Source organism: Gavia stellata, chromosome 8 (genome assembly GCF_030936135.1).
Source record: "Gavia stellata isolate bGavSte3 chromosome 8, bGavSte3.hap2, whole genome shotgun sequence".
NCBI classification, from domain to species: domain Eukaryota; kingdom Metazoa; phylum Chordata; class Aves; order Gaviiformes; family Gaviidae; genus Gavia; species Gavia stellata.
Genome location: NC_082601.1, coordinates 22,808,520 through 22,822,980, shown reverse-complemented (window position 1 = coordinate 22,822,980; position 14,461 = coordinate 22,808,520). Strand labels below are relative to the sequence as shown.

General features: G+C 38.1%; 2 protein-coding genes across 2 annotated transcripts in view; both read right to left on the bottom strand.

Moving 5' to 3' along the window:
- Positions 1-405: 405 nt before the first annotated feature.
- On the bottom strand, positions 406-13,484 carry BBS5 (Bardet-Biedl syndrome 5). The gene is made up of 12 exons (XM_059820416.1): positions 13,423-13,484; positions 11,743-11,825; positions 10,823-10,888; positions 8,698-8,747; positions 7,880-8,007; positions 6,830-6,965; positions 5,721-5,816; positions 5,129-5,191; positions 4,154-4,288; positions 3,956-4,039; positions 2,096-2,119; positions 406-1,981 (listed from the first exon to the last, which is right to left on the bottom strand). The coding sequence occupies exons 1-12, from the start codon at positions 13,482-13,484 to the stop codon at positions 1,880-1,882; spliced, it is 1,029 nt and encodes a 342-aa protein (XP_059676399.1). The 3' UTR covers positions 406-1,879.
- A 639-nt stretch (positions 13,485-14,123) lies between these two features.
- LOC104256985 (collagen alpha-1(XXVIII) chain) overlaps positions 14,124-14,461 on the bottom strand; it is a 36,681-nt gene continuing 36,343 nt past the window's right edge. Inside the window, exon 36 of the mRNA XM_059820543.1 lies at positions 14,124-14,398. Within this exon, the coding sequence (XP_059676526.1) occupies positions 14,124-14,398 (275 nt within the window). The remainder of the gene's footprint in view (positions 14,399-14,461) is intronic.

Sequence of the window (14,461 nt, the reverse complement as noted above, 5' to 3'; positions counted from 1 at the left end):
TGGATGTGTAATTTCAAAAACCTAAAAAAAAAAAAAAATCTGAATTTAAACTAAGAAAGCCCCAAATCAGACAAGTAGTTTGAAAAGTGAATGTGAATTTAGAAAAATTATGCATATATTGAAGGTTTCACAATTTAGACTGGGAACATTTAGATTTTTATTAAAGGTGGTAATACAGATTCAAAATGAATTTGAAATTTTAAGTTGTTTAATGTACCTTGATGAAGGACTGTATTTTGCCCATATAAAGAATGCTTTTTACCTATATGGTAAAATGTTCTTTGAATGTAACGGAAACTGGATCAAAACACAACTATTTGAATGCAAGATCTACAAGGTATAACATCACCAAAATTTATTGAAAACATGATTGCTTTTCAATATAGGTAGTATTTCATTAAAATATATACCTTGAAAGATTTTCTACAAACACCACAATTATATTCACACCACAGTTAGTTTACTATAACAGTCAGCTGCTCAAACAACAGCTGAGAGGAGAGCTCATTTGACTTTTTCCACTTACAGAAAATAGCGCAGAGGTCTTATCTCACTAGAAAACGTAACAGCTGCATCTTCCTTTAAACAATAAATGACTCATTTCTCTCTAACACATAACATCGTAAAGGTCTAATGACTCAGACACAGAACCTGTTTGTGTGTGCACTTTTTTCTAGATCATTCCTTAAAAGAAGTGGTCTAGCAAAAATAAACCAACACACAGAACAAAAAAAGATAAAAAACTGTATGAGGATATCTGGATTACAATTAAGTACCTGGAATGATATATGCTGAACATTTCACAAAACTATGAGACATGAAAACTAGTATTTGGAACAGTATTGCTTTTTTTCAAAGTTATCAGTAACACAGCACCTCTGCAATGACACAGCCAATACGCCTAAATACAAAATGTTCTGCATATGATTCTATGTTGCACAACATTAAACAAGTTATGAAAATTTGATTTAGATACAATCATTATGGGAAAGTGTATCACTGTGTATAAACACATTAATACTTTAAATTGAGCATCAAACTGTACACCACACACTGCCCTATCTCAAATGGTGGTCTCTGTGTAGGTAGGAAGAGGAGGCTTCCCTTTCTGACATACTTTCAGGTAAAATGGCAGGCAGCAGCTGGTCCTGGCAGCCAATCACAGGGCAGTATGTAAACACATGGGTCATGAAATTGTATGAAAAATGGTGGCTACCTGCCATAAAATGGTGGCTGAAACACTATGGCGGACCCTGTGTTGTTAGGGCAGGGGGCTTCCTGCTGTGGCAACCTTCTGGGGGAAGCAGGATGGAGTGGCTGGTCCTGCCAGTCACATGCCTGAAAACACCTGGGGTAAGAGTGTGTCAAAACCAGGAATCAGCCAATTACAAAGCAGTATGAAAACATAAGGTATGACATTTTACATAATGGCAGCTGCCATGCATGTAGTGGGGAGTGACTTCCAGGTCCTTATAGCCTGACAGACAGAGAGGAGGGACTTCTCGGGTCCTTAAGACTGTGTGACCAGAGGAAGGGCGGGACTTCCAGGCTTGTGGAACATGTCACTGCCTGCGCAGGGCAGGGCTTCCACCAGCAGCTGGGGCCCCGCCCCTTCTTATATTACATATTAGTTGTCCGCCCACTACTTACAGAAACAATGTAATAAATAGAAAGCTTTTACACATACAAGGGCTTTGAATAATATTTCCTTTATGACATATCCTAAGGGCATATTATCTAATATTTGCCTGCTCTTTAGCTTTGGCATGTTCTTTCTCTGCTACTCTGGTATTTCTAAATTATCTTCGACAGATCTCACAAGCCCAGTAAGAACTGAGAGTCTTTGCTTGCTTAGGAAACAAACGAGTGCCAATCTAAATCAGGTCATTACTTCCCAGAGTCCCTGGAGCGTGAATCCGTCCTTCAGCTTCTCTATTGCAAGTCCTAGTTCTTCTGAAAAAACAGGCTCCCGATCATGTTGCTTTTTTGAATGCATGAGATATGAGAGAAAATAAAATAAAGCAGAAGGTACTTTTTAATTTTATTATCCCATTTTAACAACAAGAATTTGATAGTATGAAAAATATGTTCTTACCTTGTTTTCATCAGCAAAGTAAGCCTGCAAAAGAAAGAAAAAAAGAACTCGCAACCTTGGGAAAAAACAAAAACAGTCTAAAAACATATCTGCTAATAATTCCTTCGGGTCAAAATTGTATTTGATAAGTTTTCTTCAACAAACCAGTCTAGATGGTTTTTATTTTTATTTTGTAAACAAGATCAGAGTTTTTTTCTATGTTGAAATAATTTACAAAAGGGTTCTAACAGGAGTTGGTGATTATGTTATTTTTCATTAAATACGAATCTTTGAAATTTCCATCATAATAAACAAAGATTTTGAAATGGTAAAATTTTCATAGTACATTTGTTACACTGACAAATACTTTCTAGAGAATAAAATGTTAATATGAAGGCAAACTGACAGCACCCTAGCATTTTCTGCCTCACATGCATTTATTATTCAATTTCAAAAACTAACTTAAAATGTGTAAGTAATATCAAAATTCAGTTAACATCATACTCAATCTAAGAAATGAACACAGAGTAACTGAACAATTAACCAAATTTTTCAACTCTCAGAGATCTAGGAAAGAGATCTAATCTTTCCCATTCTGGATGTGGAAATTAAGGCTCAAACTCTTCAGAAAACCAGATCTCTGAAAATGCCCACAAGCTCTAGAAGTCTCTGGACCAGTAGGCTCTAGATCTTCATATTTACCAAAAAGAGCCTAATCTTGCTTCAGCTGCCCCTATGGACTTGCAAGGGGCAGCAAAGAAAGCGTTCTCCTGCTCAGCTGGATCTCAAGCTATACAAGACTCTACAAAACAGCATCATAGTCGTCAAGTGTCATGGAATATTGGTGTGGAGCCACTCCTTGGGTCCTGGACAATCTATGTCCCCTATAGCAACCACCTTCTAATAATTTACAGCTTCCATTTTTTGTTTTAAAATATGCAAAGCACAGTTATTTAATCCAGGTGACAAAGACACCAACAGAGCAAAAAGAAGCTACCTCCAAGAAAAAGGTAGGTCTTCAACTATGTTGATGACTAAATGGAAATGTGCAAAAATGCAAAAAAAGGCAAGAAGTGAGGAAAAAGGAGACAAAGGAAGAGACAAGAGCTTATCTGCATCAGTACATGATAGCAAAAGAAAAGAAGGTGGAAATAAGATTGGTGCCAGCACTGCTAATCTACCAGTTTTCAAAGATGAATTAAGAAAACATGTCAATTGTCAGTGTGTCCAGGCTAGCAGTTGAAAACATGTGCAGTCTACCTGTGCAGTCAATCATGTAGTCAGGTGTTATTGGGTTGCACAGTAAATCTGGAAATTCCTAGAAAGAAGGTCATCAAGCAACCTCATGCATTTAAAAGTAAATTTTCCTGAAATACTGGGAGACAGATACTAATACAGTTTTCTAAACTGGTATTGTCATGAGTGCAAAGGTTGTCAGGAATAACTTAAAACTATTGCTGCCTTTCTAAAAACCTTTCAAGTTTGAATCTTAGATGAATGTTGAGCATACAGATATCACCATGTATTAATCTGCTCAAAGAGAAAAAAGACTTGTTTTAATACAATGTATTTGATTATATTACACTGCTGGTTTTCAAGCTATTCCTAATCTTAATGTGTTGAGAAACTACACACAACTGTTACTTTAAATATCTACTACTATTTATTTTGAATAATAGTTTGTTCTTAAGTTAAAAAGCCATACTCAGAATAAATTCCTATAGTAAGCAGGATTTTGAATAAAAGGTGTATAGGTGTGTTTTAAATACAGAAAGTTCAGTTGTAGCTATCTTTAAGAGAGGATTACAGCTGTACATTGCTTACATTTGAATAACTAAACAAGAATTATTTTAATTTTCAGTTTTCTGTGAAGCAGCTTACCACAAAAGCATCTGTATGTTCATCAGATTCTATTTCCACATCATCTTGAACCTGCTCCACTGTTAGGTCTTCAAGAGGTTGAGGCTGCAAATTAAAACACTGAAGTAAGTAAATCCACATATCTAATACGTTCAACATATTTTTATTACTGCTGTTACCATAGTATTTTAGCTAATTTAAAATAAATGAGTGGAGTACCTTTTCTTCCATTTCATAATCCACTCCAAATATAGGGTTAGCTGAATAAACTCTGTGAAGTGAATTGATTTCTTTCACTGCCTCCTGCAGTTTCTCCACAGGGTCTATTTTAAAACCAAGTACGTATCCTCCACTCTATAAAACAGAGAAAAAAGAAGACATATTTATTAGTGTTGCTTATTATTTAAACAACTTTTTCCCCTTGATATGGATTTGTAGTTTAATGATAGCAAATTTCAGTTTGCCAATAAAACATTATCTGTATTTTGGCATTATCTTATTTTCATTCAGACTTACTTAAGCCATGGGTGAAATAAAAACAATGACAATGTTTCTCTGTGAGGTAAAGAAGCCTTTAACTGTTAGCCCATTATATAAATGGGGAACAAACTTCCTACATGGAAAACCAAAAGCAAACAAGGGTGGGAGAAATTTAGAAGTGATACTAATGATTTATTCCTAGCTACACAGCAAATGTTTAGAATGTTAGATCTGGATGTTGTTATTAAAGAAGCTTTCAGATACAGTAAATAAAGTTAGCTGAACTTTTTTTTTTTTAAAAAAATCACCATTAAAAGCATTTCTGATTAAGGTCAAAGTGAAGAAAAATAATTTTGTCTCTTACAGCAAAACAGATACACAAGCGAAAAAGATTAAAAATAGTGGTCTTAAGTATAGAAGTAATTCGATCGCAAAGATATCTGTCAGAAGACACTGTTTTTAACAGTTATTTTACTTTATTTTAACTAGTCATGCTGGCCTATTGTTGCCTCACTTAGAGAAACCATAACTCACAACAGCCATATTGACCTTAACATACAGACATTTTAAGCAGTGCAAAACTTTCTTAAAGCTGGGTTCAAAAGACCACACAGAAAGAACACTCTTAAGTACCTTAAAAGTAGCCCTGTAACATTAGAGAACTATTATATATAAAAATGTAGCCAATGAAAAAAGGCTATTAAAGCTTCTTACCTGCTGAGAACTCTCTATCACAAGCGCCAAGCCAAACTTTGAGTCTCTTATTTTTATTGAACGCTAATGGTAAAGAGGTAAAAATTGTTTGTTAAACATTTTGGAATTACTTGATAAAAATCTGCCTTACCTATTTTTTAATATTTTTTTTTTTTAACGCTGTACTAATTACAATTACTGGTTCTGGAAGCTTGGCTACCAGCATTCCCTCCTTGTAATTTACCATTACAAATCTGAACCCCTGAACTTCAGGAAAAAGTGGTTTTATCAGAAGTGGTAACAATGGTAACAGTTCATTTCTGACCATCAGGTTCATAGATCATTAATCCCAGTGTATGTAGGTGGCATGAAGCATCATAGTAAATAGTTTGAAAATTGGAAATACAAGCCATTTTCAACATCTGTACCTGCCCATGAAAGCCCCCAATTAATCTGGACAAAAAAAGAATCCACCCTGTGGTTGATGCTGGTAAGACTAAATTCGTTCCTGACTGTGGGACATGAAATACTAATTTTGGTGAGCTGGGAGTTTTAACTGAAGACTTGAACTTATGCCATTTCATTCTGAGAATGGTTGTTTTAAGATACTTACAATTTGTAGATATGGTATGCTGACATTAAAACTATCATTCATATTTGCATGCCAAACTATTCTCACGTTAGTAATAAAAAACGTTCCCAAATTTCCCTGTTAAAGAAGAGGTATGTTAGAACTGCTTTGAAGTATAGAGCCTTTTTTCCAAACACAACAACGCTTACTGCTACCCATTTAAACACAAGCAGGATACAGCTTCATATTTAATTCAATAAAAGCCTGATTCTTTCCCATCAAAACCAGTTGAAATGCTTCTATTGATTGCAAGGAAGCAAGATCCAATCTTTAAAGGATACAGCACCTGAGTGGTAAAAATAGCTGGGAGTACCTATTACTGAAGCAAAGCACGATCAAATCACAGCACAGCAGACCTCATGGGAGTACATGAAGCATCTGAGAGTGTTCTTAACTGTACAGATCTGGAATTGGCATATAGCGTAAGTATAATGGCATGTGGGTTAAACTTAGGCAACCATGGATATGTGTGCCAAGGGAATGTAGAGGAAAGAACCTTTTAGCTTGTCAGGATGGATCCTATTTCCATTCTGGACTAAAAATGCACAGACAGAAATAGTAACAGCTCCTATTTTGTTTCATGGCTCTGGGAAATAATTGCAACTAATTCCCTGTAAATTAATATAAATGTTTTCTATTTTTTCCTTAAAGTCTTTATTTTTCCATATTTTAAGACATAGATTGTTATTCCAATATTTTCAATTTCCAGTAATCAAAAGACAATATAGTCTTACACTGTAGTCAAAGCTGCACATAAACATACAAATGTTCAGCAGAGTACTTTGGAAACAACATGACTGTCTTTCAGGATGATACAGAGCTTTAGACTCATAAATACATCTTTTTAACAGGAACTGTATATCTAGTTCCTTGAATATTAGCTGAGTCATGTAGACTTCAGGTTGCCAGAAAGAGACTTTGTTGTACTGGGTAGCAAATATATGGGATCAGCTTCTCCGCATGCATCAGCTGATGAACTGAATTAAGGGTAATTCCTTTGAGGTTACAAAACTATAGTAGTACAATTGCTAGATGAAAGCCAAAGCATTTTAACTTTGCTTTAGTCAATGTAGTCTCATTTTTCACTATACCTGGTCACTTGATAAATTCCAAACTCCATTGATTTTATCATATATTTGTTCTTGTGGTAATAATCTCAGTTGCTTGTTTTGAATCAACGCACTTCTCAGCTTCAGATCACGATACATTTTAGAAGTTTCATAAGCTCTGGGGGGGGAAAAAAAAAAAAGCACGTTAGCATTTCAGTGTTTTCTACTATCTTTACTGTTTGTTTTAGCACCAAGACGAAATGTTGTGCATTGTCAACTTTTCTTATCACCACGTTGCACAAAAATGAAAGTACTATTAAAACTTCATCAATGGAAAACATTATGTTTCAGCTTTCCTTAATGAAGTTGTCTTTAAAATTAAAAAGGTTTTTTTGACATATGTTTTTATCTGCTGTATTGTTCATGTATATACTATTTATTTCTTTTCCTTAACATAGTCATCTCCCAGCCTCTATAGCAAAGCATAAGTCTTCTGGGTCCCATGTTATATATAGTATGGACATCAAGAATCCTTTATTTTTCAGTTCTGGTTAAGTCACAAACATCCAATATATGTATGTCAGCATTCTATAACTCTTAAATAGAAACCTATGGTAATGTATTATGCACACATTCGTTTAGATGACTTATCTTTAGGTGGGAAACATCCACTGTTTTGCAGTCAATTAGAGTTTTGACCAGGATTTAACTCTTCGTTTCCATTACATGGTCCAAAATGATGGGAAATTATTATACACAGAAATTATTATACACAGAAATTATAGATAGAAAATGCACGATGAAATCAGATCTTTTGTACTTTTATTTGTTCAGATAGTTTATACACACAAGGTGTACAAACTGATCAATGACTGGTATTAATACACATTAATTTTCATTATGCACAGTTATGTACTAAAATTTATGATCATTCTCTCCCTTCCTTCCAGAGATAGTGTTCTTCTCTTTTTGGTAAAGTTTTCTGAATATTAAATATGGGCAGTTATATACTCGGTCCACCAGCAGTAGTAATCCCACATATTTGATTCACTGAATTTTGTAAATGAACAAACACTATTTTAAGTATGCTACCTGTGTACAGCAATAACTGAAGTGAAGAGTCTGGGACTCCCAGGGACAACATTGGTAAATATGAACTCAAACCGTGTATTGTTACATTTAGTCAATATATACAGAGCTTCTGTCTGCCCTCGTAATTTCTGTAAGGAAAAAATGAAATTTAACATTTTGACAATATAGTAGCTTGACTGTACAGGCAATATATAATCTTGACATATTTTCTAAATTCTTGTTCTAACTAGTATATCTGAAGGCGTAATCCTGATTTTACCACTGATCTACTGCTGTCTTCAACTGAACTCAGTTTTTTTTCAGAAACAAGGAGTTCCATCAACAGTAGAACTTATGAAGCCTGCCTGCTATACATTTGCAATATCATGACTGAAACAGTATTTTTGATTTTGCTACCACGTGGCTGTCCAGGGAACCTAAGTAATCTCCCTGCTAGTTCTTTGCTGCAAGCCAACCAAATGGCTTTGCAGTTGCATGTAATTCAGGCTATGTATTTGAGAGCTTTCTTGCACAAAATTAGTGCCTCTCTAGGCCTTTGTTAAATTTAGACACAATAAGCCAACATGCGCTTGACTTACCTAGAGGGGAGAAGAATCACCAAACAGAGCCACTATATGAGTTTTACTGCCTTAGGAAACTGACTAAACCCACACTCCTATAGAAATGTAAAACTCTCTCAACTTAAACTAAACTTCCATTACTATTTTATTACTGTTCTTGCAAGTAAACTTTCAGATTATTGTTGATATAGTGCAATGAGTATAAACAACGAATTACAGCTTCTTTTACTATTTTAAAAAGTATTTTTTGAAACTTACTGAGTTGGCAGTTCTTGTAGTTATATTTATAATGCAGTTGTAACCAACAGCTAAAAGTTAGGGGAGAGAAAAAAAAGAACAGTTTGGAGAACAAAAAAAAAAAAGTCAAAATTACAAAGTACAATACTGAATTTTGTAGCACAGCTTTGGATGTTATTTGTGAGAATTACACATTGTGTTTAATGGTCTGGGCCTCATCACAAAATCAAAGACTAATTTAAGCTGGAAATGACCTTGGGAGGTTGTCTGGTCCAATGCTCTTCTCAAAGCAGGACCAGCTCCATCTGGCTGCTCAGGGTACTGTCCAACTGAGTTTTGAATATTTCCAAAGGAGATTCCACAACCACTCTGGGGGCCTGTTCCACTGTTTGACTGGCATCATTGTGAACGTTTTTCTCCTAATGTCTGATCAGAATTTCCCTTGTTTCAGTGTTTGACTGTTGCCTCAAGAACGTCTGTTTCATCACGATGCTGCCCGTAAATTTTACCCTTATAAATAAAACTTTCTACATTGATATAATACTTTGTAGAAGAGCTAAGGAGACAACAAAGAAAAAAACCAGCAAAATGGAAAGTATAGGTGGAGAAGAAACAAAAAGAAGAAGAGGAAAAAACAGTTATAAATTTCACTTTGCCTCTTCTACAGTAGTGCTCTGATACAAAATAAAAACAGAAACAATTCCAGCCGTTCCTAAAACAAACGGATGCACTCAAATGGTGCTGAGCTAAATCTGAATGTCAATGACAATCCTGTTACTGATACCAATAGTAGCACAACCAGGTTAAAAAAAAAATAATTAAAGGAGAACTAGAATTTACTTTGGAAAGATTCTGCTTCTCCAAAAGCTCTGAAGTGGCAGCAGTTATGTAGATATGAATGGTCAGTCTTTATGGAATGAATACTTATGAAAATACCAGAAAAAGACTATTTCCTATGTTGCTTATGAGAAATTTTCTAGAACTAAAAGAAACAGCAATGGTCAAAAATGGCATCCAATAAAATGGTTTTTTTATCTATATATTCCCTTAATGTAAGAAATAATGCATTATCTTAAATGGGTGGTGAGGCACTGGAACAGGTTGCCCAGAGAAGCTGTGGATGCCCCAACCCTGGAAGTGTTCAAGGTCAGGCTGGACGGGCCTTTGAGCAACCTGGCCTAGTGGAAGGTGCCCCTGCTCATGGCAGGGGGGTTAGAACTAGATGATCTTTAAGGTCCCTTCCAACCCAAACCATTCTATGATTCTATGATGCTATGATCTTGAAAGCTAAAGAGTATTTTAAACTCTAAAAGCCATAGATTAGACTTCCTTGAGCTTCTATACAGCTGAACTACTCCATGAGTTTCTTTCTCATCTCCTCTAAAAAGACCTATTTTAAAACTTAAAATACACAAGCAAACAATTCCTTTAAATTTTTATAAATATATATAAAAGTAGCAGTCTGTGTGCACACACTTGTATGTGCATGCATGTATGAGAGAGCAAATGCAGAAGAGCAAGCAGGCAGAGGGCATAAGTTTATATATGTTATGAACAGAACACAGATTTTCAATATTGACTGGCTACTGGGAATTAAGCACTGGAAATAATTTGGGTACAAAGTAAGTGCAACCTGTCCCTGTTTTGGCAAATGAAATTAAATATGAGTAGACCTGCTAGCTACTCATACAGTTAAAATTAGAAGCTTATTCAGAGCTTACAATAGTAAATTTGGAAAGGCAGGTACTTGTGGGGAATAAAAACTGTACGACAATACAGAGTGTGAATAAACAGGCAGCAACAAGAGGTACAAGTAAAGCAAGGTGTGAAGAAACTCAAACTTTTGTTTCTTTCTAGAAAAAACAACTGAATCCCAAATAGGCCAAATGGAAAATATATCTGAAGTATTCTTCAACTTCTGTTCTGAGAAATTAACATTGAATATTAGTATTTTGCTATGAATTACTATAACAGTTCCTATATTACAAATAGATTCATTAGTAACAGTTTATTTCAGACTTTACAGAGCAACAGAACTACATGACACTACTATTCTGTACTGTAATCAATACTATGGTGAAAGAATAGCATGCCACCACAAAGGAAACACAAAATTTGCTGTTGTTTAACAGGAGATGATACTTACAGAGATTGACTCTGGGCAATGACAATGAGCGCCAAATAATCCGCAAATTTGTCACAAGCAGTCTACCTGGAAATAAAGAGTGTAGATATTTTTAATCTGAATAACTTCCATTAAATTAAATGTTCCGTTCTGTGGTACATATTTACCTCTAGTTTTGAAACACCAGAATATTCCTTCCCCTTGATACAAAAAAGAAGAAAAGCACAGGACACCCCAGGAGAAAAATCACTAAACCCTTTTTGGTTTTGTGTTTTTTTGAATGCTAGGAGAGAAAATCCAGCCAGGAACAAATGAAACAACCTCTAATATATACCAGCATTTGTCAAAACCAAACCAAGAACAGTTACTGATTTCACATCCACCTGCCTATGGTAAAAATGTGGAGACACAGTCAGTGCAGAACTGCTCTGGGGAGGAGAAGGAGAAGGCAGTGAGTTAACTATCGCAGCTGTCTTCATGAATAACCTCACCCCTTTATGTCACATGCAAATTTATTTGATTCTGTACCCTGTACAGCAGCACATCCAACCCCAGGAAGGGTCATCTCAGCATGCTGGCAGCTTCATGCCCTTGCACACTATATATATATTCCTTACTGATTCAGTTTAAACCAGGCTAGAAAAAACTAAGCATTAAAGAGGATTACTGCAAAAGACCACCACATTGTTTATAAATGGATTATTCTTATGAGGCTTTCAATTCTAAACAAATTCTGAGACAAGATTATCACCTTTCTATAACTTTGAACAAGAGATCCTATTTGAAAATGCTCCAAAGGGAGACAGATCTGTGAAATCGTCAGGATTTATTTTCTGCAGCAGACCACTGATATCGGGTTCAATGGAAACCAGACAGGGCTTTCATGAACCTACACAGGTTAAATATTAGAAAGTGTACAATTTCCCTGAGTATGCAGTTACCTCTGTCTCCATTGTTTCCTTTGGTATCTTCAACAGACTCTAAGCAGTCTATAAGGACCTCTCCAGGTCTCATTTTCATTTGTCTAAAAGAAAAAAAAGAAGAAGAAAAAATACCTAATGAAAAAAATATTAGATTTATCCTCCAAAAGAAGGCCATTTCTATTTCCCCACTTTGCTTTCCTTTCTCCTTTTTTTGCTTAGCGCATACACACAAATCAACATTATATATCTGAAATTGTTATCGCTACATCTGGCATATGAAAAATATTAATAGCTATATTATTAAATTATAACAGTAAATAAATAATTATGTAGCAAGTGTGACCAAGCAAACTATACAACAAAGGAGGGCGAAAGTGTGTGAAAATGGGAGGGAAAAGCAAAAAAGTTGCATTCACATAATTTTTAATGGATAGAGTTTGTTTCCTTTTGCTGTACTTTTAGGTAATAAGGAGTGGAGCTAGGCTCAGGAAAGAACAGATGCCAGCAAAGGAAATATCAGATGCGTACCAACATGTGAAATGGTCTGCTAAGTTTTCCACAAAGGGTGTGGTTTGGTTTTGTGGTTTTTTTTTTTTTTGTACTTTGCTTGATTTAACTGGTCTAACCACTTAATTACATAACAACAGATGTAGCATGCAATTTTGCTGTATTTTAATTGTATTGTGTAAAGCAGCCAGAACTCTTCAGTGCATTGGCATGACAGAAACAAAAGGCATTATCAGGAGGGGAATTCCATGAGATACTTGTGGAGATCAGGATCGAGACACTAGGTATTAACTCAAGAACACATCACCAGACCAGCACAAAAGATATTAGACAGGAGGTAGCAAGAATAGTAACATTAGCATTAAAGAAAATATGGAAGCAGGCTCTGTCTACATGACAATTCTACAAGAAAACAAGACAGAACTGCTTAAACATCCAAGATACAATTTCATGTTTCTAAAATTACTGCAGGCAGCACATCTGAGGGACAAGGGGTGTTCTCAGTAGGGTCAACTGAGTAGAAGGGAGATGAAGCATGACAGTACACTTTTAGCCTCCAACTCCAAAATCATCACCAACCAGCTGCTAATTTGTAGCTGCCACAGAAACCAGAGTTTTATGCCTCAGATAAGGCTGACAGCTCATCAGAGGTCAAGGCCCAGAGGAGTGAAGAAGCACTGCCTCCACGAGGATGTACGTGACAACCCTTCAGGTCTGTCCTCTCAGAGGCTCCACTGCCACTGCTCGTTTCCGTGAGCTCAGGCTGCCAACATCACGGCAGGGACACCTCGTTACCAGTGACCGGTACCGTCCCCTCAGACACACACCTTAAATTTGTTTTTACTTCTCCGCGCCAGGTAACGCTAGAGGCAGCTGAGAAAACAACACCTTTCCCTCAGTCCTCCAGTGCGCAACCTTCTTCTTCTTTTCTTGGAAACGGTGACCAGACTCCCACCTACCAAGAACTCCCCAGCCAGCCCGCCGGAGCCTCAAAGGCCACACAGCCCTTTTCCCGCCCCGCCAGGAAAACACACCCCCCCCAGCAGACTCAGTGGGAAGGCTCCCAGCATGCAGCGCGCTACCAATGGCGGCCGCGCTCAGCCTGCTGAGAGGCAGCGCTCAGCCTACTGACAGACGCCGGGCGGGTCCGAAAGCCCTGCTGTAAGGGGAGGACAGGGCAACGACACTCACTGCGGGGAGATGTCGAAGCGGACATCTCTGTCCTCCCACAGCACGTCCAGCACCGCGCTCATGGCTGCCGACCCGCTCCCTCCGGCGAGCCCGCGCGCCGCCGTGGCAACGGGGGCGGTTTCTCGCGCTCCCGCAGCGATCGGGATTGGCTGCGGCGCTGCACGTAGGGGGGCCGCCCGCTCTCCCGCCTACCCTAGCCCCGCCCCCGCCTCCGCTGAGGGAGCGGCCGCGGGTGGCGCTGAGCTGAGTGGTAGCCGGCGACCGCCCGCCTGGCGCCTTTCCCGCTCTGGCCGTCGTGCCTTGAGGCCGGCCCGGTGGCACAGCCTGGGCAACGCCAACGGCCTGGCGTTTGTGAGCGTGTTGTGAAGGAGGGCGGAGTGCTCCGAGTTGTTGGAACACGTAGTAGTTGCAGCTTTTCCTCGCGTCTTAGTTTTGTCTGGTACAAGGTAACACCTATATTGCTGTGGACGGTTGTTAAACCAAGCCCCCCTACAGCAGGTAAACCTAAAACCTGTGAAACCCTCGCTTACTCGGTAAATTACAGCTTCAAGTTCTGCGGTTTTTGGTTTTGTTGTTCTGGGGTTTTTTTAAACTAGATGAGAGATACAATTTTTAATTTGGAATAACTTGAGAATTGTATCTAGCCGAATTTTAATTGCAATATCCTACCGCTTTCAAATAAAAAAAATAATCGGTACGAATCATAGGAGGACACTTGTCCGTCGACAGTGCTTTCCCGGGAGCGGGTCCCTGGCTTGGGGAGGAGCCCGTTGCCACCCACCCGGCAGTCGATGCAAACGCGATGGAGTGAAAAACGCCGTCGGCTCCGCCCGTCCCTCCGCCCGCCTCCTCCCGCGCCGGCGGGCAGAGCGGCGTCCCTCTCCTGCGGCCCGGCCGGGCTGCGGCCGGCGGCTCCCGACGTCGGAAGGGTAGCGGGTGTTTGGCTTGAGGCCAAATTCCATTTTCTGTTGATATGCTGAAAAAGCCCCACAAACCCAACCAAAAATGATCATCGGGTTTCATGCCAGAGTGCCTCATC

Bases quoted from the DNA above. Each gene is read 5' to 3' on its own strand.
- BBS5 (XM_059820416.1), bottom strand. From the start codon at position 13,484: ATGAGCGCGGTGCTGGACGTGCTGTGGGAGGACAGAGATGTCCGCTTC. The intron at 8,008-8,697 runs GTAAGTTTCAAA...TTTTCCTTACAG, and splicing joins CTACAAGAACTGCCAACTCA to AAATTACGAGGGCAGACAGA. The intron at 4,289-5,128 runs GTAAGAAGCTTT...TCTGTTTTATAG, and splicing joins TGATAGAGAGTTCTCAGCAG to AGTGGAGGATACGTACTTGG.